This window comes from Anomaloglossus baeobatrachus, chromosome 6 (assembly GCF_048569485.1).
Source record: "Anomaloglossus baeobatrachus isolate aAnoBae1 chromosome 6, aAnoBae1.hap1, whole genome shotgun sequence".
NCBI lineage: Eukaryota > Metazoa > Chordata > Amphibia > Anura > Aromobatidae > Anomaloglossus > Anomaloglossus baeobatrachus.
In genome coordinates this window covers 467850489-467872695 of record NC_134358.1, presented here as the reverse complement: position 1 = coordinate 467872695, position 22207 = coordinate 467850489, and the positions used below count along the sequence as shown (strand labels likewise).

Below are 22207 nucleotides of genomic sequence, written 5' to 3'. Positions count from 1 at the left end.
GAAGCACTTGTCGTGTTTGGAGGAGACAGAATGCTGAGTTGCATCCACAGAACACCATACCTACTGTGAAGCATGGGGGTGGCAACATCATACTTTGGGGCTTTTTCTCTGCAAAGGGACCAGGACAACTGATCCTTGTACATGAAAGAATGAATGGGGCCATGTATCGTGAGATTTTGAGTGCAAACCTCCTTCCATCAGCAAAGGCATTGAAGATGAAACATGGCTGGATCTTTCAGTATAATGATCCCAAGCACACCACCAGGGCAACGAAGGAGTGGCTTTGTAAGAAGCATATGAAGGTCCTGGAATGGCCTGGCCAGTCTCCAGATCTCAACCCCATAGAAAACCTTTGGTAGGAGTTGATAGTCCGTGTTGCCCAACGACAAGCCCAAAACATCACTGCTCCTATAGGAGATCTGCATGGAGGAATGGGCCAACATGCCACCAACAGTGTGTGCCAACCTTGTGAAGACTTGCAGAAAACGTTTTGCCAACAAAGGATATATCTACATACATAATCTCCAGTTGTATCTGTCCTCCTATAGCGTCATGCACAGTGGCACTGTCTGTTGCGCAGCCGCAGTTCGAGCGGTGCTCTGGCTTCCAGGTCCTCATTGCACACACATGTGAGCACATATATACACAGATACACCAAGCACTTACACACACATAGTGCACATGCATATATACACTAAACACAAACACACACACACTGCTGTATGCTCACCTCTCCGTGGCTGCCACCGCAGCTTCTGCTGTCAGCGCTTTACTGCAGTTGAATGCTTTATGGCGCCGTAAAATATTCAGCTGCAGTAAAGCCATGACAACATCCTGCAGCGGCCGCTCCGTACACCGGACGCTATCACGGAGGGGTCTGTGTACTGCAGCTGGAGGCTCCGCGGGCACGGAGGACAGGTGAGACTGCATAATAGGGGACAGAAGGGAACCAACAGGAACACATTACTAAACAATGGGCTTATTACTGCAGGGGACATGAGCCCCCCCCCCGGATCTGTATGCCTCCAGCCCCGCTTACAACTTCTCCTGTCGGCACCACTAAGCATAGACAGATGTTCATTTCACCGCACTCCCGATGCGATAGCATTGGGCATATTTCTAGTTACAAAATATTGAGATGAACTTTTGTTATTGATCAAATATTTTCCACCATAACTTGCTAATAAAATCTTGCCAAATCAGACAAGGTGATTTTCTGGATTTGTTTTCTCATTTTGTCGCTCATAGTTGGGGTCACCTATGATGTTAATTACAGGCCCACCTCCTCTTTTTTTAGTGGGAGAACTTGCACAATTGGTGGCTGACTAAATACTTTATTTTTTTTTTCTTCCCCACTGTAAGTGGATGCTCAATCTTCTGTTTGGAGACCCTACTTAATCATATTGTTTATAGATTGTGAGCAAGGCCCTTAGTCCTTCTGTAACTGAACTATTTGTTCCTTTGTTTTGTTTTTATTGCTTGTACATTTTCTTGCTTCATTGTAATGTACTGCAGAATATGTTGGCGCTATATAAAATTTATTATAGGTATTTGTGCTTTCAGGTAGGCATTAGATAGCATTCACACAAGTGATGAGGTTTGCTCCAAGCTTATGCAGTTTTTTTTGTTTTGTTTTTTTTAACCTTTTTTATTTAGTTTTTAATAACAAAAACAGATAATAATCATATAATACAATAAATTATTATATTAAACTACAAAATTCAGATAATGTACCTCCCCCCCTCCCCACCTCTGCGTGTCCTCTCTCCAAACCTAGATCTTTATGCTATTGGGTTGTGCCCTCCAACGACCTCCCGCAGGTACCATGAGGTATTTTCAAATTGTGATCCAAGACTATTTTTAGTGTCTATGGGGAGTGTCTGGATGTATGGACTCAATGTTTCAAAAAATTTCCTGGTCAATTTTTCCTTGTTTGTCAGCATCTCAAATCTCTCCATTTTAAACAGAAATTTGATTTTTGTGTCAACCAATGCCATAGTTGGGGGATTCGAGTTTATCCATTGGTGTAAAATGCTTTTCCTAGTGGCCACTGCTCAAATAGAAAGTGCCGCCTTTGTTCCCCTGGGGATACTTTGCTGAGTCTCCCCTAGGATATTAAAGATAGCTTGTGCAGTTTTATTCTTTTCGCAAAATTCTCAGGAATTCAACGCCAAAACACCCCCTTCTAGGTACAAAGGTATAGCAACAAATAAACCGTTCATTCAGCAGGCACATAGATCAGTGTGGGCTCTCCCTCTTAGCCTCTGGCTGTTAGTGCCAACTCCAGAGGTCTTTTCTTCCTCCCAAACACAGTAAGTTGATTTGACAGTCTGTTCTCTTTGATCAATCTTTACACATACTAGAGGTCTGGTCCTACCAGTCTGTCTTGCTAAATTCTACTAAAAAGGGGGCTGAAAGCCCGTACTTACGAAGCGCTCACTGATATCCTAATCAGGCACGAATACTAATATTCTTTATAGCAAGATACTATTTATTTTAATAGCACATGAATAGTTAATGGTACATAGGCATTTAGAATCTTATACAATAACAGAAATATGCATCAACATTACCGTTTGTTGTAGCAATCCTTTCACATCGGAGGGAACTCGAGTTAATGATAAAGGAAACAACATCATGGCATCTTGCATCACAGGAACAGTGCGTACACTTCAATGTCCTGGAAGGTTTCCCCTAACATTAAGCGAGTCCGGTGTAATTTTATAGGAAAACTTTGTAGGTTGTGTTTAAATGGTCACCAGCATGTGACAGCTGAGTCATGTTCATGTAACTTGACCACAAACTGCTGTGGGCACCAGCAGCTTCCTGCACATTTACTTGTACATCCTGCCAGTTGACAACTGACCGACCACAGTTGACCATAGTGTTAGTGAAATATTGCAATGAGCCGTAAATTTCATATGCAAGCTTCCTTAAACCTGTCTTTAAGCCAACCACAAGTTTCCGGTAAGTGGAACTGTAAATGTGACTTCCTCATTATCTTAAAATCTGTTTTGACATGTATTCTTTGGTCATCATATTGGCCATCCAGAGGACATCTCTTTGATACTGAATTATTGATAGGTCAAATAATATCTGGGATCACTCCTATCTTTTGATTATGATCCCTATCTAATCACACATTCGTTCAGTCATATCACATTGGTATCACAATCGGTCCTTGATCCTAGGGATTATTTTCCATCATCAGTATTCCACTAGAAGAAGATCACTCAGAATATACCATACCATGACCAAGAAATATTGTTTGCCACAAATTTTGTTTTCTTGGTTTGTTTAGATAAACGTTGAATCACAAATATAATCACTTTCACTACTTTTGTACAGTATATTAAAACTAAAAGCAATATTATCTGAAAAGCTCCCTTTAATATCATGTGTTTTGGCATTTGCTCGATATTCAAAGGAATCATTACACATTACATTTCCCGATATGTTACTACAAGTTTCACTAGACCCATTTATGAACATATTGGCATAAGGCCATAACATATCATGAATTGTCCTTTCCACTAAGCTGGGTTTAAAAGCATCTACAGTATTTGTAGCTGTCCCAAAACTTATTTTTATATTCCCCATAGGGATGAATCCCAGGTTAGTCAGTCCAGTCTTATTTCTTGGTACCCAAATTCCTCCCTTAAAAGCCAGATATTGCAAATTGGTGACTGTTGCATTCAAATTGCCTTGCCACCATGGAAGATTGATCCATCCCACTACGGAAATGGGTACTGTAGTATTTTATAGACGAACATTTCAAGTCTCTTTATCAGCAAGATGATCAGAACAACTTTTCCACTTTAAGATTTCCTCCATCGATACCGAGACATCCAGATAAGGGATATTGGTGGCTGTAAGCGAAGAATGTGTACAGATCCCGCAATCTGTGTGTTGAAAATGTGATGATGCATCAGAAATTTATTCGCCACAGGTTCTTCCTGATGTAGACTTGTCCATCCAACGACCAGAGAGGCAAACATCAAACACAGGAATTTCTCCATCTCATCACTATCGAGCTCTTCCCAATAACCGATACCATGGATTCCGCTTATTTACCACACCTTCTGCAAATAAAGATACACTATTATTCTCGTAAATAACATTTTTCTTGTGGGACATATTCCCACTTCTCCACTCCTGGTCTCATTATCAGGAGAGTACAATCTTTTCCGACTGCTATTACCTCTGTCTCTGAGGGCGGTCCTTGGAGGTTTTGAATCCATATTTTTGCTCCTACATTTTTAATATTAGAGGATCCAAAACCTTTAGTACCCCGTATTGTTAATTCTGCCGGGGCAGTTCCTTCTCTTATCTCAGACAAGTTTATTGGAATTATTAACATCTGAGCCACCTTCTGGTGTTTCATCAATATCAAATTTTCATTTCCCAAATTTAGCATCAGTACCTTGATTTCTCCCTGATGATCTGCCTCTATTACCCCTCCCACCACTATGGCTCCTTTTAACGCTAAACTAGAACGAGTGGCTATTTGACCATAATGATCCTTTGGTATCTGGCAACCCAATCCTGTTGAAATTGGTTTTACCTTACCTGGGGGTACCACGACAGTTTCCAATGTACTGAGGTCTAAACCTGCTGAATAAGGTTTCGCTCTTTCTGGTGTGCCCAAACAGCTGTACCTTGCCTTGTCAACTGTTGGACTGATTTGTCTGATGGCTGCTGCTTTATCTGCTTCTGAATTAAACAAACGTTCAAGTGAGTTAGTAGGGACATGAGCATCGACATGAAATACAGTGGTCTTGGTAGATTGAATAATCCCTTCAATGTCTTGCCACACTTCCCTGACCATCTCAAACACATTTTGCTGTTCCTCTCCCCAGTGGAACTCGTATTTTTTCCTCGTTACTTTGTACAAATGAGCCAACATTTGTCCCAAATGAGGGATATGTTGTCTCCAAAAATCAAACAATCCAATATAAGACTGAGTCTCCTGTATGGATTTAGGGACCGGAAAATTAATAATTTTCTGTCTGGCATTGGGCAAGATCTCTCTGTGCCCCTTGTTCCACTGAATCTCTAGAAATGTTACCACCTGAGACGGTCCTTGAACCTTGGCATCATTGATTTCCCATCCTTTACTCCTCATATGAGCAACTAGTTTTGTCAATTGATCTTTCACACTTTGCTCATCTTGTCCTTGTATCATTATATCATTGATATAATGTGAGATCTGCATTTCCTTATGACAAGACATAACCCCAAAGGAGAATTTTCCTTCGGTTAGATTAAGAGTCATCCCTTTTAGGACATCAATTCCCAAAATACATTCTGGTATAGGAACTACCAGCACCGTATACTGCTTGATAGGTAAATTACCTATCTTCAAATCTACCTGTGTCTGAACCCCGGTGATCACTTGACCACCTAGTCCAGCAATTTTTACTCGAGGTCCTTTTATTTTTTCTGGGTTTCCATGAATTAAAGTAGCCTCCGCCCCCGTGTCAATCAAAGCTGGGACTCTTTGAACATTTCCCCCTTTCCAATGTATGCTAAGATTGACGTAGGGACGTTCGTCCCTTTTTATCAATAGGGGGGCTTGGCTGGCTACCTATGGTAAATCACTTCCTTCTGAACTTTCATTTACACAGACTTCAGTCTGTGTATTAGCCCTTCCTTCCGTGACCTTTGTGGCCACGGCTGCAGCCAGTTCTTCCCATGGATAAACTGACTGAATATCTTCCCAAGACACTTTCTTTGGGGGTTTTTCCCCTTTTCCTTCTGATTTCTTTACCTTGGGGGTTTTTGAGCCCCCTTCCACAGTTGTAGTGGTCACTTTCTTTGCAGATATAACTTTCTGTTTGTACAACTTCCATAATTCTCCTGTCTCCTTTCCATCAATCCTTTCCTTATTGATCCCGGCTTTAAGCAAAGCCTGGAACATGTCTTTGCGAGACACCCGTGGGGCCTCCCCTACTGATTTTTCTTTCCAATCAGGATTGTTTGGCTTACTGTTACCAACATGGCCTCCAGGGGACGGTTTATCCCACTGTCCCATATCCTGTAACTCCCTCATCCTCCCTAGAACTACACCGATTGATTCTCCAGTCAGCGCTACAGTTAAGGTTAAAATAACTGTTTTGTATGCTGGAGGAGCATGTTTAACCAGCCTATTTCTTATGCTGGCTGTTAATGGGTACTGGAGATAATCATCATCCATTCCCAAAAGAGGAAGAGCATTCCTCATTGCTTCTTCCTTCAGCCTTTCCATACCATCTTTTAAGGTATACCAAGGTTTATCATTGATAGGAAAGTCTGCTTCTGATGGATATTTGTCCAGAAAAGCATGGGCTAAGATCATGATTAAGTTTTGAGTACCATGCTCATTATGATCAACAAAATAATTTTTTATTGATCTCTGAATTTCTGGGTCACGAGACATGGCGACAAATTTTGCCACGTCTCCGGCGTCAAAGTGCACCCCACCTCCTCCGAGATTGTGCACCCTGACCAACCAGGGAATTTCTCCTTCTCCTGGTTTTTGTCTAAACTGTGTTAAAATGCTATCAACTTCTCCTTGAGAGTAATCTTCAATGGTTACTCGATTTTTTACATGAGGAATCGTTCTCTCATTTATGATGGCATTACCATCTTCGTCATATTGCAGATTCCCCTGACCATCCCGGACATGTTCCCGGATGATCTCATTCTCTGCCCTCTCTAGGCGCCTCCTTAATGGGTTAGCCTGAATCTTCCCTTTATGGTAATCCTCCTCATCAGATGATGAAGATGAATCCCACACATCCCCATCCCAAGTATCGGGATCCCAGTTTATAGAAGCTGAGACGATACTTTTATGTACTTTGGTTTTATTTACCTTTCCTCTTCTTTTCTTGTACTTATTTTGAGCAATTTGGATTTTATTTACCTTTCCTCTTCTTTTCTTGTACTTATTTTGAGCAATTTTTATGGCAGCTTTTTGTGCCACATTCTGATAATGTTCCAATTTATCCTTCAACAGTCTGGTATTACATTCCAGAACTGTTTTCAGGCAACCTAATTCTATCATCTTTTGTTCCATCTGGGAACTTTTCTTCTCTATCTTTAGATTACGCTCATGCATTACACTATATGCAGTTGCCAAAATCCAGATGCGCCGTCCTAAAGACACTACATCACCTGTTTTCACAGGGACACCACTGAGTACATTCACAACATCAGTAGCTTCACTACCCTTAAGCTTATCCTGCCATTGTTTGTGCCGTGCTAAAGACACTACATCACCTGCTTTCACAGGGACACTACCGAATACATTCACAACATCAGTAGCTTCACTACCCTTGAGCTTATCCTGCCATTGTTTGTGCCGTGCTAAAGACACTACATCACCTGCTTTCACAGGGGCACCACTGAGTACATTCACAACATCAGTAGCTTCACTACCCATAAGCTTGTCCTGCCATTGTTCTACCAATCCACAAGACACTACATCACCTGTTTTCACAGGGGCACTACTGAGTACATTCACAAAATCAGTAGCTTCACAACCCTTGAGCTTATTCTGCCATTGTTCTGCCAATCCACAATTGACCAATTCATGTGCTATAAGATTGTAGGGAGCCTCAATCCAGCTCGGGATCTCCACAACAACCTCCTTAACATTATCCTTACGTTTTCTGAACATTTTGACACTATGCAAAAAGATTTAAAAAATATCTGGAAATTTGCCAAATATATGTTTTTAATTTCTAAATTACAAAAATTCGTTAATTACTTCTTATAAAAGTAATCCTGCCGACTACGCCAATTTATGTCTTGCTAAATTCTACTAAAAAGGGGGCTGAAAGCCCGTACTTACGAAGCGCTCACTGATATCCTAATCAGGCACGAATACTAATATTCTTTATAGCAAGATATTATTTATTTTAATAGCACATGAATAGTTAATGGTACATAGGCATTTAGAATCTTATACAATAACAGAAATATGCATCAACATTACAGTTTGTTGTAGCAATCCTTTCACATCGGAGGGAACTCGAGTTAATGATAAAGGAAACAACATCATGGCATCTTGCATCACAGGAACAGTGTGTACACTTCAATGTCCTGGAAGGTTTCCCCTAACATTAAGCGAGTCCGGTGTAATTTTATAGGAAAACTTTGTAGGTTGTGTTTAAATGGTCACCAGCATGTGACAGCCATGTTCATGTAACTTGACCACAAACTGCTGTGGGCACCAGCAGCTTCCTGCACATTTACTTGTACATCCTGCCAGTTGACAACTGACCGACCACAGTTGACCATAGTGTTAGTGAAATATTGCAATGAGCCGTAAATTTCATATGCAAGCTTCCTTAAACCTGTCTTTAAGCCAACCACAAGTTTCCGGTAAGTGGAACTGTAAATGTGACTTCCTCATTATCTTAAAATCTGTTTGACATGTATTCTTTGGTCATCATATTGGCCATCCAGAGGACATCTCTTTGATACTGAATTATTGATAGGTCAAATAATATCTGGCATCACTCCTATCTTTTGATTATGATCCCTATCTAATCACACATTCTTTCAGTCATATCACATTGGTATCACACAGTCTCGATATCCCCCTCAACTTGATCTCCAGCACCAAGAGATACGTTTATCTCCAGGAACAGTTCACACTGGACAGACCACAGCGTCCATGTATTACTTTGTAGCTCCACTTCGCTCCGCTCTGCTCATCATCCCCAGCAGAGGCCTGAGGAGAACACATGTCCTGCTTCTTAGTCAAAGCTATCCAGGTGCATCTAATAAAGACCTGCACTGCTACAATGTAACCCAGTGCTACCCGGCTTTGCTACAATAGATACACAGGGATCTGTATATGGAACATATCCTCCTATATAATCTCCACCTCACACACTTGCATCTGCTTACTTCCTTAGTGATCTGTGTCTAATATTAGAATATTATATTCTACGTTGATTACTTTTATATTAATGTCTATTTTTGTGATGTCTTACAGGGTGGCAGCCAAGATGGTTTCTTCTGTGCGGAGGAATTCTTTCCTATTATGACTCAAGGGAAGATGCCTGGAAGGGCTGCAAGGGAAGCATCCAGATGGCTGTCTGTGAAATTCAAGGTGTGTTATTGGAAATGAGCATTCCTGTAAAATGGCTGATTTTAGCCAGAGAAAGCCGCAAGACGCCAACCAGAAAGCATCCACGTAAGACACAAAAGACGTGTTCTCGACAGCAGGAGCCATTGTTACAGAGCAGTTCTCCATCCTGGCTCCTTAGTGGAGGACCCCTCTCTAATGTCCATATGTCCCTCAGGGCTTTGGTTTCAAATATCTTTATTGTTTATATGGTGTTAGGAATATTCTACAGTCAATGGGATCAGAGACTTCATATGCTGCTATCAAAGATGACGTGTTCGGTAGAGATGAGTGAACCGGTCGTGGTTCGGCTCGAGTTCGGTTCGCCGAAGGGAGGTCCCGTTCGAGTTCGGTTCGTCGAACGTTCGACGAACCGAACTCGAACCGCATAGGAAACAATGGCAGGCATTCACAAACATATAAAAACACCTAGAAAACACCCTCAAAGGTGTCCAAAAGGTGACAAACAACTCACAACACAACACAAACACATGGGAAAGTGACAAGGACATATACTCATGCGAAAACAAAAGAGCTGGACAAGGAAAAAGAGGAGGAGACACAGATATAGGCATGGCACGCCCTTCTAAAATCATGTAAAACACCGCAAGGTGACTCCAAGCGGAGTCTCCCTTTTGTCCAAAAATTGTGCCCCACACACACCCACCCCTTCAGTGCCAGCAGTTGTGCCCCAGTTGTACACTTCACAGCTAGATTTGCATCAAGCACATTCAAAAATACGCCATTCTTAACCGTCCCCAGGATGACACCGGGGTAGGTAGCAAAGTCTTTGCTGAACCATGACTTGTTCATCTTGGCTCCTTTTAAAAACACGGCAAGCAAGGGTTACTCCAAGCGGAGTCTCCCTTTTTTCCAAAAATTGGGCCACACAGACACCCCATCAGTGGCAGCAGTTGTGCCCTAGTTGCAAACAGGATGTTTTGATTTGCATCAAGCACATTCCAAATCCACAAGCATTTACTCTCCCCAGGATGACACAGGGGTAGTAAATTCCTTGTGGATCCATGACTTGTTCATTTTGATGAATGTTAGTCTGTCCACATTGTCACTGGACAGACGCGTGCGCTTATCTGTCAGCACACACCCAGCAGCACTGAAGACACGTTCAGAGACAACGCTGGCAGCTGGACACGACAAAATCTCCAAGGCGTAACTGGAGAGCTCTGGCCATTTTTTAAGATTTGAAGCCCAAAATGAGCAAGGCTCCATTTGCAAAGTCATGGCATCGATGTTCATTTGGAGATACTCCTGTATCATCCTCTCCAGCCGTTGACTGTGTCAGACTTGTTGTCTCTGTTGGCCTTGCAAAGGAGGGTCTAAAAAAATTATGAAAAGATTCAATAAAATTGCTGTTACCAGCACCAGATACGGTGCTACTGGTACGGGTAGACTGTTGAAGATGACGAGACCGTCCCATGTTTGTCAAGTTACAACTGGGATTCACTCCCTGCACCTGCACGGTTGTTTGGTGGAAAAGCCGAGCTAAGATCGAGTAACAGCTTCTGCTGATACTCCTGCATACGTGCGTCCCTTTCTATGGCTTGGATTATGTCACAAAATTTGGACTTGTACCGGGGATCTAATAGTGTGGCAATCCAGTAGTCATCATCACTTCTAATTTTGACAATACGAGGGTCATGTTGGAGGTAGTGCAGCAAGAAAGCACTCATGTGTCTTGCGCAGCCATGCGGACCAAGTCCACGCTGTGTTTGTGGCATAGAGGTGCTAACCGTTCTTTCTTCCTCTGACATCTCCCCCCAACCTCTTTCAACTGAAATTTGACCAAGGTCTCCCTCATCCGCTGAGTCTTCCATGGACAGTTCGTCCTCCATTTCTTCATGTTCTCCTGCACCTTCCTCAACATTTCGCCTGCTACCATGCGCCCTTGTTGATCCCTGTCCCCCATGGTCCCATGCCTGCCGCGTTGGTGATGATGAACGTCTGGACCTTGGTGATGTTGTTGTCCCTTGCGCATATGAATCCTCCTGTAGTTCCTCCCCTTCCTGTTGTCCCACCCCCTGACTCCGAATAGTGTTTAGCCTGTGCTCCAGCATGTAAATGACTGGAATTGTCATGCTGATAATGGCATTGTCAGCGCTAAACATATTCGTCGCCATGTCGAAACTGTGCAGAAGGGTGCATAGGTCCTTGATCTGAGACCACTCAATCAGGGTGATCTTCCCCACCTCTGCATCTCGTTGGCCCAGGCTATACGTCATGACGTATTGCACCAGGGCTCGGCGGTGCTGTCACAGTCGCTGTAACATGTGGAGAGTCGAATTCCAGCGTGTCGCCACATCGCATTTCAGGCGATGAACCGGCAGGCCGAAAGACTTCTGGAGCGATGCAAGTCGCTCAGCTGCGGCGGTTGAACGGCGGAAGTGAGCAGACAGTTTTCGTGCCCTGGTCAGAAGGCCATCTAGGCCGGGATAGTGTGTTAAAAATTGCTGGACAACAAGGTCCAACACGTGAGCCATACAAGGCACGTGTGTCACCTTGCCCAGGCGAAGGGCCGCACCCAGGTTTGCAGCATTGTCGCACACGGCCTTACCAGGCTGCAGGTTGAGTGGAGACAACCATTTATTAAACTCGGACCGCAGAGCTGACCACAACTCCTCAGCTGTGTGACTCTTATTCCCAAGACATGTCAAGCTAAAGACCGCCTGATGTCGTTGCGCTCTGCTGCCAGCATAGTAATAAGGGGTGCGTGATTCCTTCTGCGCAGTGAGAACGCTGGTGGCCTGACCAGGCAGGCTTGGGGCGGAGGTGGAGGACACAGATGAGGTGGAGGAGGCAGAAGCAGTGGCGGAACTTGGACAGACAGAGGATTGACACAGAAGTCGTGGGGACGGCAAGACTTGTGCAGCAGACCCTTCACCATCTATCACCATAGTTACCCAGTGCCCAGTCAGCGACATGTAACGTCCCTGTCCATGCTTACTGGTCCAAGTATCGGTGGTGAAATGCACCCGTTCACACAGAGTTTCTCAAGGAAGCGGTGATGTTGTGTGCGACATGCTGGTGTAGCACGGGCACACCTTTCTTAAAGTAGTGGCGACTGGGCATCTGGTACTGGGGCACAGCGACAGACATAAGGTCTCTAAAGTCCTGTGTGTCCACCAGGCAGAAAGGCAGCATTTCGGTAGCCAAGAGCTTACAGAGGGATAAAGTCAACCTCTTAGCTTTGTCATGGGTCGCAGGAAATGGCCTTTTATTTGTCCACATCTGAGGGACAGAGATCTGGCTGCTGTGTGTAGACGGTGTTGAGTAGGGTGTCCCTGGAAAAATGCAGGTTTGTGAGGAAAGTGCAGGCGTAGACATGATGTTGCCTTCATCCAACGTTGGTGCTATCGATGTCTGAGAGAGCTGTACACACGTACTTGTTTCCCCTTCCAAACCAACTGACGACCTACCAAGCAAACTGCCTGTTGCGGTTACAGTGGTGGAAGTTGTGCGTGGAAAACCAGGTGTGACAGCTGTCCCCACAGTCCTAGAAGATGAAGAGCGCGCGGATGCACTGGAAGGGGCAGGCCGTGGATGGTTCGCTCCGCTAGGCCACATTGCAGCACGGTGAGCTTCCCACTGGGACATATGATATTTATTCATGTGACGATTCATGGAAGAAGTTGTCAAACTGCTGAGGTTTTGACCTCTACTAACAGAATCACGACAAATTTTACAGATCACATAATTTGGGCGATCTTTTCTATGTCAAAAAAGGACCAGGCTAGGCAAGGCTTAGAGGGCATGCGACCTGCTGAGCCCCCCTGACTAGTGCTCAGAGGCAGAGTGGTGGCTGATGATGCAGTTGTAGATGTGCTACCAGTGCTCCGACTCTGTCCAGGAAGGCGCAAGGTAACTTCGTCGTCGGTTGCATCCTCCTCCACCGCCTCTGTTGACTTCCTCGAGGGCCTGACTGTGGGTTGACAGTAGGTAGGATCTAGAACTTCCTCATCAATTGTTGTGTTTGCACTCCCCTCACCCTCAGACCGAGCCTCTTCTTGCCCTGACCGAATATGTAAGTTGTCATCCCAATCTGGTATCTGCGTCTCATTGTCATCAGTATGTTCCTCATTGTCTATAACCACAGGTGTTACAGTTTGTGACAAAGGGTCAACATTATGCTCAGAAACGTGGTCCTCACGGCCTGAATCAGAGTCACAAAGGTTCTGGGCATCACTGCAGACCATTTCCTGGTCTGTACTCACTGTAGCTTGGCAGCAGACCTCTGATTCCCAGGCTATAGTGTAACTGAACAGCTCTGCAGACTCAGCCATCTCTGTTCCACCATACTGTGCAGGGCTGATGGAGACTTCAGAGCTGGGAGAAAGCAAGTTTGATTGGGATGACAACTCAGAGGACTGGTGTTTTTTGAATGCGGTAGTTGAGGTGGCTGAGAGGGCACTTGTTGGACCACTTGAGATCCATTCAAGCATTTTCCTTTTTTGGCCATCATCTACCTTTGTTCCTGTTGTTCGTGTCCGTAAAAAAGGGAGCACATCGGATTGTCCACGGTAAGTAGTAGACATCTTACTTTTGCTGGTAGATGGTCTATCTTCAGCAGGTGTTAATGGAGCTTTGCCACCTTCCCCACGGACAAACCCTTTTTTTCCTTTTCCAACACGCCTCTTCCCCTTTCCACCAGCATCTGTCATTTTGCCACTCATTTTGATTGCGACAAGATTGTGCACTTAAAATGTGGTAGTAAAAATTGAGAGGTGGTGTAGATTGCAGCGGTGGTCTACCTTTATTAACAGCAGAATAAACAACAATAATTATCCCTGACAATGCAACTACGGCCCTTAAACTGGCAGCATAAATTGCTAGTATAATAGCTTTGTAACAATGAGCTTGGATGTTCAATGCAGACGTGCTGCAAATATCTTTGCACTAGTGGGACAATACAGAAGTCCAACAGCCACTTTTATGATGCCACTAAGTTCACTCAGTGTTTGCTAGTATAATGGCTTAGTAACAATGAGTTTGAGAGTGCAGAGGGCAGGAGGGTACAGTGGCAGGGTTGTGGGTCTGGGTAGAGAAATGGAAGCCTGCCTTTCTATCCCTCCTAATTGGGAAATGCAGCGAGGAAATCCCTGACCTTAGCTACACAGACGCTGTCATCTTGTGTAGCTGTTAAACTCTGTTTTCAGGACCTGTCACCTATGGCTCTGACCCTGCCGGTATTAGCTCTTAAAAGGACTGATAGAAACTTCTATCCCTATTCTGTACAGCGCTGTGTATGGAGCGTACACAGCAGTATCTGAGATAGGAGCTACGCCAGTGTTGACTGACACCAAGGACGCAGAAGGCAGATAATGGCGTGCTGGAGGAAAATGTCCGTTTTTATAATGCAGGGACATGTGACATGGACATCCTATCACACATGCCGTTGCTTCTCTGGCTAAAAGTCCACTTAGCTGTGTGTGTTTCTGGGATTGGCTGACATGCTGGCCCGCCCCACTACACGCGCGCGCTTAGGGAAGGAAGACAAGGGAAAAAAAAAAAAAAAAATGGCCATTATACATACAGCAGTGATCTGAATGCGCTGTTCCCGCACACTATACACTGAAATTTCATAATAGTGTGAGTCACAGAGTGACTTACACTATTACAGTGGAAAGCCATCTAGGAATTAGCTGGTCTTTTTGCTGCTAGAACCGTTCTCGAACGTATCTAGAACTATCGAGCTTTAGCAAAAAGCTCGAGTTCTAGTTCGATCTAGAACAGGCCCCAAAATCACTTGAGCCACAAACTGGAGAACCTCGAACCGCGAACCGCGCTCAACTCTAGTGTTCGGCCTTTATCTGTGGTGGGTTAGGCTTGCAATACACTTCAGATGGCTGTCAGTCACCTACTTCTCCCTCAAATGGGTGAGTGTCGATGTGTTTTTAATAGAGGGGGGAATAATCTGCTGCCAGACACCCTCAGTTGTGGGTTATCTACCATGAGAAGAGAAGGATTTGGCATGTTGCAACTCAACTGCTTGCCCCTTTTCTCCCCGTGCACCTGGCCTCGGGAGGCTCCATCACTCTATGGGTTCCACTCTCTATTTATGTCTGGCTACCCTACCTTTAATTATAGAAGACATAGAGCTTTGACGATTATATCCATGACTTTCTTCTTGAACTTGTTTTCATATAAACATTTTTGTGAGATAAAAACAGATCATTCCATAGAGGCAACATTTAATTGGATTCTATGGCTGATGTTCCCCAGGAGCCAGTATCGCTGTACAAAAATATAACCGGCAAACCAAAGGTATGTGCACACAGCGTCTTTAAGATGCCAGAAGACCCGCTGAGGTTTTCCTAGGCAAAGCTCATTAGGCAAAAGCTGTTCGCCTTTTCTTTGTCGCTCCATTGGGAGACCCAGACAATTGGGTGTATAGGCTATGCCTCCGGAGGCCGCACAAAGTATTACACTAAAAGTGTAAAGCCCCTCCCCTTCTGCCTATACACCCCCCGTGCTCCCACTGGCTCCTCAGTTTTTTGCTTTGTGCGAAGGAGGCAGACATGCACGCATAGCTCCACAGATTAGTCAGCAGCAGCTGCTGACTATGTCGGATGGAAGAAAAGAGGGCCCTTAACAGGGCCCCCAGCATGCTCCCTTCTCACCCCACTCTTGTCGGCGGTGTTGTTAAGGTTGAGGTATCCATTGCGGGTACGGAGGCTGGAGCCCACATGCTGCTTTCCTTCCCCATTCCCCTTAGGGCTCTGGGTGAAGTGGGATCCTATCGGTCTCCAGGCACTGAGACCGTGCTCCATCCACAGCTCCTGAGGACCCTGCTGGATAGGAGCCGAGTATCGTTCAGGGACATGGCCCTGCTACTTTGAGGTACTCTGTGTCCCCGTGGGGACTGCGCACAGCAACACTCCAGCATTGCTGGGTGTGCTAGTGCACCGGGGACCGCGGCGCTGACCGCGTTTGTGCCATTATACACTGCAGCATCGCTGAGTGTGTTACTGTATGGGGACTACCGCGCTGACCGCCGCTGACATTGTTATCACTAGCGGCGCGGCTGGGACTGTTAGTGCGCCGGGGACTTCCGCGCAGACCGCGCTTATACGGCGGCCGCGCTTATAACTCGAGTCCCCGGCTTTTGGGCCTAGTCTCCTTTTCTTCCCGCCCCCAGCCCTGCCAGTCAGGGGAAGGGCGGGACGCTGTACAGCACGGCAGCACTGAGGGCTGGAGCATGCTTTGCATACTCCACCCCCCTCACTGTGCACAGTGGGGCACCAGTTCCCGCACTTTCTGGGTCACGCACACGGCTCCCTCCTCTCCTCAGGACGCCGGCAGCCATTCCTGTCAGCTCCTCGGACGCTGCAGAGGGGAGACAAGCTCTGGGGGACCCAGGCAGGGATTCTGGTGGCCACACAACCGCTTTAAGCGGGCGGTAAGCAGCACCTCAGGTGCTGGCCCCACTTGGTGCAGAAGTGTATTTATAGTTTATATGTTTACAGGCTATACTTTACACTGTATGGTGCACAGTTGATTTCTGGCTATATACCCTGTTGTGTTGCTCAAAGGAGAAAACAGCATGGCGCCCACAAGAAGCAGGGGTGCCAAAACACAGGCTTACTATGCTGCCTGCGCCGCATGTACAACCTCGCTACCGGCAGGTTCCACTGACCCTCATTGTGTGCACTGCTCGGCCCCTGTGGCACTTACTCAGCCGGAGCCTCTGCTAAGGGGAGCCCAGGGGGAACAACCAGCTAACACTGTCCAGGTGACAGGGACGGAGTTTGCAGTTTTTACTGAAAGACTTTCTGAGACTATGGCCAAGATTCTAGAAGCTTTGCAGTCCAGACCGGTATCTCAGACCATGGGCACTGTGGAATCACTGCCCCCTGGTTCCCCTCAGTCGGAACAACAATGTTCCCCCGGGGTGTCTCATAGATCCCAGGGTGAGGTCTCTAACACGGACCGCAGCCCCAGACCGCCTAAGCGAGCTCGCTGGGAAATCCCCTCGACCTCAAGACTCTGTTCAGTGTCTCAGAGGGATGACTCTCTGTATGATGAAGCGGAGGTAGCTGATCAGGATTCTGATCCTGAGGCCGCTCTCAACCTTGATACTCCTGATGGTGACGCCATAGTGAATGATCTTATCGCGTCCATACATCAAATGTTGGATATTTCTCCCTCGGCTCCTCCAGCGAAGGAGTCAGCCTCTCAGCAGGAGAAATTCCGTTTCAGGTTCCCCAAGCGTACAACGAGTATGTTTCTGGATCACTCCGATTTCAGAGAGGCAGTCCAGAAACACCGAGTTTGTCCAGATAAGCGTTTTCCCAAGCGCCTTAAGGATACACGTTATCCCTTCCCCCCTGACGTGGTCAAGGGCTGGACTCAGTGTCCCAAGGTGGATCCTCCAATCTCCAGACTGGCGGCTAGATCCTTAGTTGCAGTTGAAGATGGGGCTTCGCTCAAGGATGCCACTGACAGACAGATGGAGCTCTGGTTGAAATCCATCTATGAAGCTATCGGCGCGTCTTTTGCGCCAGCATTCGCAGCCGTATGGGCACTCCAAGCTATCTCAGCGGGTCAAGCGCAAATTGACGCACTCACACGTACGTCTGCGCCGCAAGTGGCGTCCATAACTTCTCAAACGTCGGCATTTGCGTCCTACGCTATTAATGCTGTCCTGGACTCTGCGAGCCGTACGGCGGTTGCAGCCGACAATTCGGTGGCAATACGCAGGGCCTTGTGGCTACGGGAATGGAAGGCAGATTCGGCTTCCAAAAAGTCCTTAACCGGTTTGCCATTTTCTGGCGACCGTTTGTTTGGTGAGAGGCTGGATGAGATCATCAAACAATCCAAGGGAAAGGAAACATCCTTACCCCAGGCCAAACCAAAATTACCCCAACAGAGGAGGGGACAGTCGAGGTTTCGGTCCTTTCGGAGTGCGGGCAGGTCCCAATTCTCCTCGTACAAAAGGCCTCAGAAGGATCAGAGGAACTCCGATCCATGGCGGTCTAAGTCACGCCCTAAAAAGACCGCTGGAGGTGCCGCTACCAAGGCGGCTTCCTCATGACTTACGGCCCCCTCACACCGCATCCTCGGTCGGTGGCAGGCTCTCCCGCTTTTCCGACATTTGGCTGCCACAGGTAAAAGACCGTTGGGTGAGAGACATCCTGTCTCACGGTTACAGGATAGAGTTCAGCTCTCGTCCTCCGACTCGATTTTTCAGAACATCTCCGCCTCCCGAGCGAGCCGATGCTCTTCTGCAGGCGCTGGGCACTCTGAAGGCAGAAGGAGTGGTGGTCCCCGTTCCTCTTCAGCAACAGGGTCACGGTTTTTACTCCAACCTGTTTGTGGTTCCAAAGAAGGACGGGTCTTTCCGTCCTGTCCTGGACCTAAAACTGCTCAACAAACACGTAAAGACCAGGCGGTTCCGGATGGAATCCCTCCGCTCCGTCATCGCCTCAATGTCCCAAGGAGATTTCCTTGCATCGATCGATATCAAAGATGCTTATCTCCACGTACCGATTGCTCCAGAGCATCAGCGCTTCCTGCGCTTCGCCATAGGAGACGAACACCTTCAGTTCGTGGCACTGCTGTTCGGCCTGGCGACAGCCCCACGGGTTTTCACCAAGGTCATGGCTGCAGTAGTGGCGGTCCTCCACTCTCAGGGTCACTCGGTGATCCCTTACTTAGACGATCTGCTGGTCAAGGCTCCCTCTCAAGAGGCATGCCAGCACAGCCTCACCGCTACTCTGGAGACTCTCCAGAGTTTCGGGTGGATCATCAATTTTCCAAAGTCAAATCTGACACCGGCCCAATCGCTGACATATCTTGGCATGGAGTTTCATACCCTCTCAGCGATAGTGAAGCTTCCTCTGAACAAGCAGCGTTCACTACAGACGGGGGTGCAATCTCTCCTTCAGGGTCAGTCACACCCCTTGAGGCGCCTCATGCACTTCCTGGGGAAGATGGTGGCAGCAATGGAGGCAGTCCCTTTCGCGCAGTTTCACCTGCGTCCTCTTCAATGGGACATCCTACGCAAATGGGACAGGAAGCCGACGTCCCTCGACAGGAGTGTCTCCCTCTCTCAGGCAACCAAAGCTTCCCTTCGGTGGTGGCTTCATCCCACTTCATTATCGAAGGGGAAATCCTTCCTACCCCCATACTGGGCGGTGGTCACGACGGACGCGAGTCTGTCAGGGTGGGGAGTGGTCTTTCTCCACCACAGGGCTCAGGGGACTTGGACTCAGACAGAGTCTTCCCTTCAGATCAATGTTCTGGAGATGAGGGCAGTGTATCTGGCCCTAAAAGCGTTCCAGCAGTGGCTGGAAGGCAAGCAGATCCGAATTCAGTCGGACAACTCCACAGCGGTGGCTTACATCAACCACCAAGGAGGAACACGCAGTCAGCAAGCCTTCCAGGAAGTCCGGCGGATTTTGATGTGGGTGGAAGCCACGGCCTCCACCATCTCCGCAGTTCACATCCCGGGCGTGGAAAACTGGGAAGCGGATTTTCTCAGTCGCCAGGGCATGGACGCAGGGGAATGGTCCCTTCACCCGGACGTGTTTCAGGAGATCTGTTGCCGCTGGGGGATGCCGGACGTCGACCTAATGGCGTCCCGGCACAACAACAAGGTCACGGCATTCATGGCACGTTCTCACGATCACAGAGCTCTGGCGGCAGACGCCTTAGTTCAGGATTGGTCGCAGTTTCAACTCCCTTATGTGTTTCCTCCGCTGGCACTGTTGCCCAGAGTGTTACGCAAGATCAGGGCCGACTGCCGCCGCGCCATCCTCGTCGCTCCAGACTGGCCGAGGAGGTCGTGGTACCCGGATCTGTGGCATCTCACGGTCGGCCAACCGTGGGCACTACCAGACCGACCAGACTTGCTGTCTCAAGGGCCGTTTTTCCATCTGAATTCTGCGGCCCTCAACCTGACTGTGTGGCCATTGAGTCCTGGATCTTAGCGTCTTCAGGATTATCTCAAGAGGTCATTGCCACTATGAGACAGGCCAGGAAACCAACGTCCGCCAACATCTACCACAGGACGTGGAAAATATTCCTGTCGTGGTGCTCTGATCAGGGTTTTTCTCCCTGGCCATTTGCCTTGCCCACTTTTCTGTCCTTTCTTCAGTCCGGATTGGAAAAGGGTTTGTCGCTTGGCTCCCTTAAGGGACAAGTCTCTGCGCTCTCTGTGTTTTTTCAGAAGCGCTTGGCCAGACTTCCACAGGTACGCACGTTCCTGCAGGGGGTTTGTCACATCGTCCCTCCTTACAAACGTCCGTTGGAACCCTGGGATCTGAACAGGGGGCTGATGGTTCTTCAGAAACCACCGTTCGAGCCAATGAGGGATATTTCTCTCGCACGCCTTTCGCAGAAAGTGGTTTTCCTAGTAGCAGTCACTTCACTTCGGAGAGTGTCTGAGCTAGCAGCATTGTCATGCAAAGCCCCTTTCCTGGTGTTTCACCAGGACAAGGTGGTTCTGCGTCCGGTTCCGGAATTTCTCCCTAAGGTGGTATCCCCCTTTCATCTCAATCAGGATATCTCCTTACCCTCTTTTTGTCCTCATCCAGTTCACCAATGTGAAAAGGATTTGCACTTGTTAGATCTGGTGAGAGCACTCAGACTCTACATTTCTCGTACGGCGCCGCTCGGATGCACTCTTTGTCCTTGTCGCTGGCCAGCGTAAAGGGTCACAGGCTTCCAAATCAACCCTGGCTCGGTGGATCAAGGAACCAATTCTAGAAGCTTACCGTTCAGCTGGGCTTCCGGTTCCCTCAGGGCTGAAGGCCCATTCTACCAGAGCCGTGGGTGCGTCCTGGGCTTTGAGGCACCAGGCTACGGCTCAGCAGGTGTGTCAGGCGGCTACCTGGTCGAGCCTGCACACTTTCACGAAACAGTATCAGGTGCATACCTATGCTTCGGCGGATGCCAGCCTAGGTAGGCGAGTCCTTCAGGCGGCGGTTGCCCACCTGTAGGACGGAGCCGTTACGGCTCTATTATGAGGTATTATTTACCCACCCAGGGACTGCTTTTGGACGTCCCAATTGTCTGGGTCTCCCAATGGAGCGACAAAGAAGAAGGGAATTTTGTTTACTTACCGTAAATCCTTTTCTTCTAGCTCCAATTGGGAGACCCAGCACCCGCCCCTGTTTTTTTGTGTACACATGTTGTTCATGTTGAATGGTTTCAGTTCTCCGATATTCCTTCGGATTGAATTTACTTTAAACCGGTTTATAATTTTTTCCTCCTTCTTGCTTTTGCACCAAAACTGAGGAGCCCGTGGGAGCACGGGGGGTGTATAGGCAGAAGGGGAGGGGCTTTACACTTTTAGTGTAATACTTTGTGCGGCCTCCGGAGGCATAGCCTATACACCCAATTGTCTGGGTCTCCCAATTGGAGCTAGAAGAAAAGGAATTTACGGTAAGTAAACAAAATTCCCTTCTTTCTGAAGCGGACTCGGTTTTGCTTTTGTTTTTGCTCCATCACCATTTTTTTTTTTTAATCATTTAAACTATGACTGATGGGCATCGTTTTGGTGGCAGGGGCCTGAAGAATGAGCATGCGGCTTCTTTTAACTGCTTCACTATTTCTGAAGTCATTGAAAGTAGTAACAAAAGACTGAACATGTGCACGGTAATGTCACTGTTACATTGTTGTGCATGTGTTATTTTTTGCAGCACTTTTTCAGGTGCAATCGGCTTTAAAAGGACGTTGTGTGAACATACCCCTGTGGAGTTTCACTTAATAGACAGATTTGAAGTCCTAAAATTTATTAAGGGCCTTTACCCCACTATTACAACCTTACAAAACTGCAGATTTTAGTGCATGCCATTTTTGCACTGAAAATTACGATGCTGAAGTTGGTTTTTTTTTGTCCAGTTTCTTATTCGGGGCTGAAGTTGGTTTTTTTATTTGTCAGTTTCTTATTCGATAATTTAGTATTTTCATTTTTTTTACAGGTTTAACAACAAAAAATAACACCGCACAATATTAAAATACAATGCACTGATGTGCCCTAACATAAATACACTTAAAATCAGATGCGAAAATTATAAAACTGGCAAAAAAATGGGTATCAAATTGGGCACCGAAGTATGTTAGTGAAAG

The 22207-nt window shown here is 46.8% G+C and overlaps 1 protein-coding gene across 1 annotated transcript in view; it reads left to right on the top strand.

Annotated features, from left to right (window-relative positions):
• The window catches only part of PLEKHA8 (pleckstrin homology domain containing A8), a 101748-nt gene that overhangs the window by 7673 nt on the left and 71868 nt on the right, over positions 1 to 22207 (top strand). Inside the window, exon 2 of the mRNA XM_075315314.1 lies at positions 8987 to 9103. Within this exon, the coding sequence (XP_075171429.1) occupies positions 8987 to 9103 (117 nt within the window). The remainder of the gene's footprint in view (positions 1 to 8986; positions 9104 to 22207) is intronic.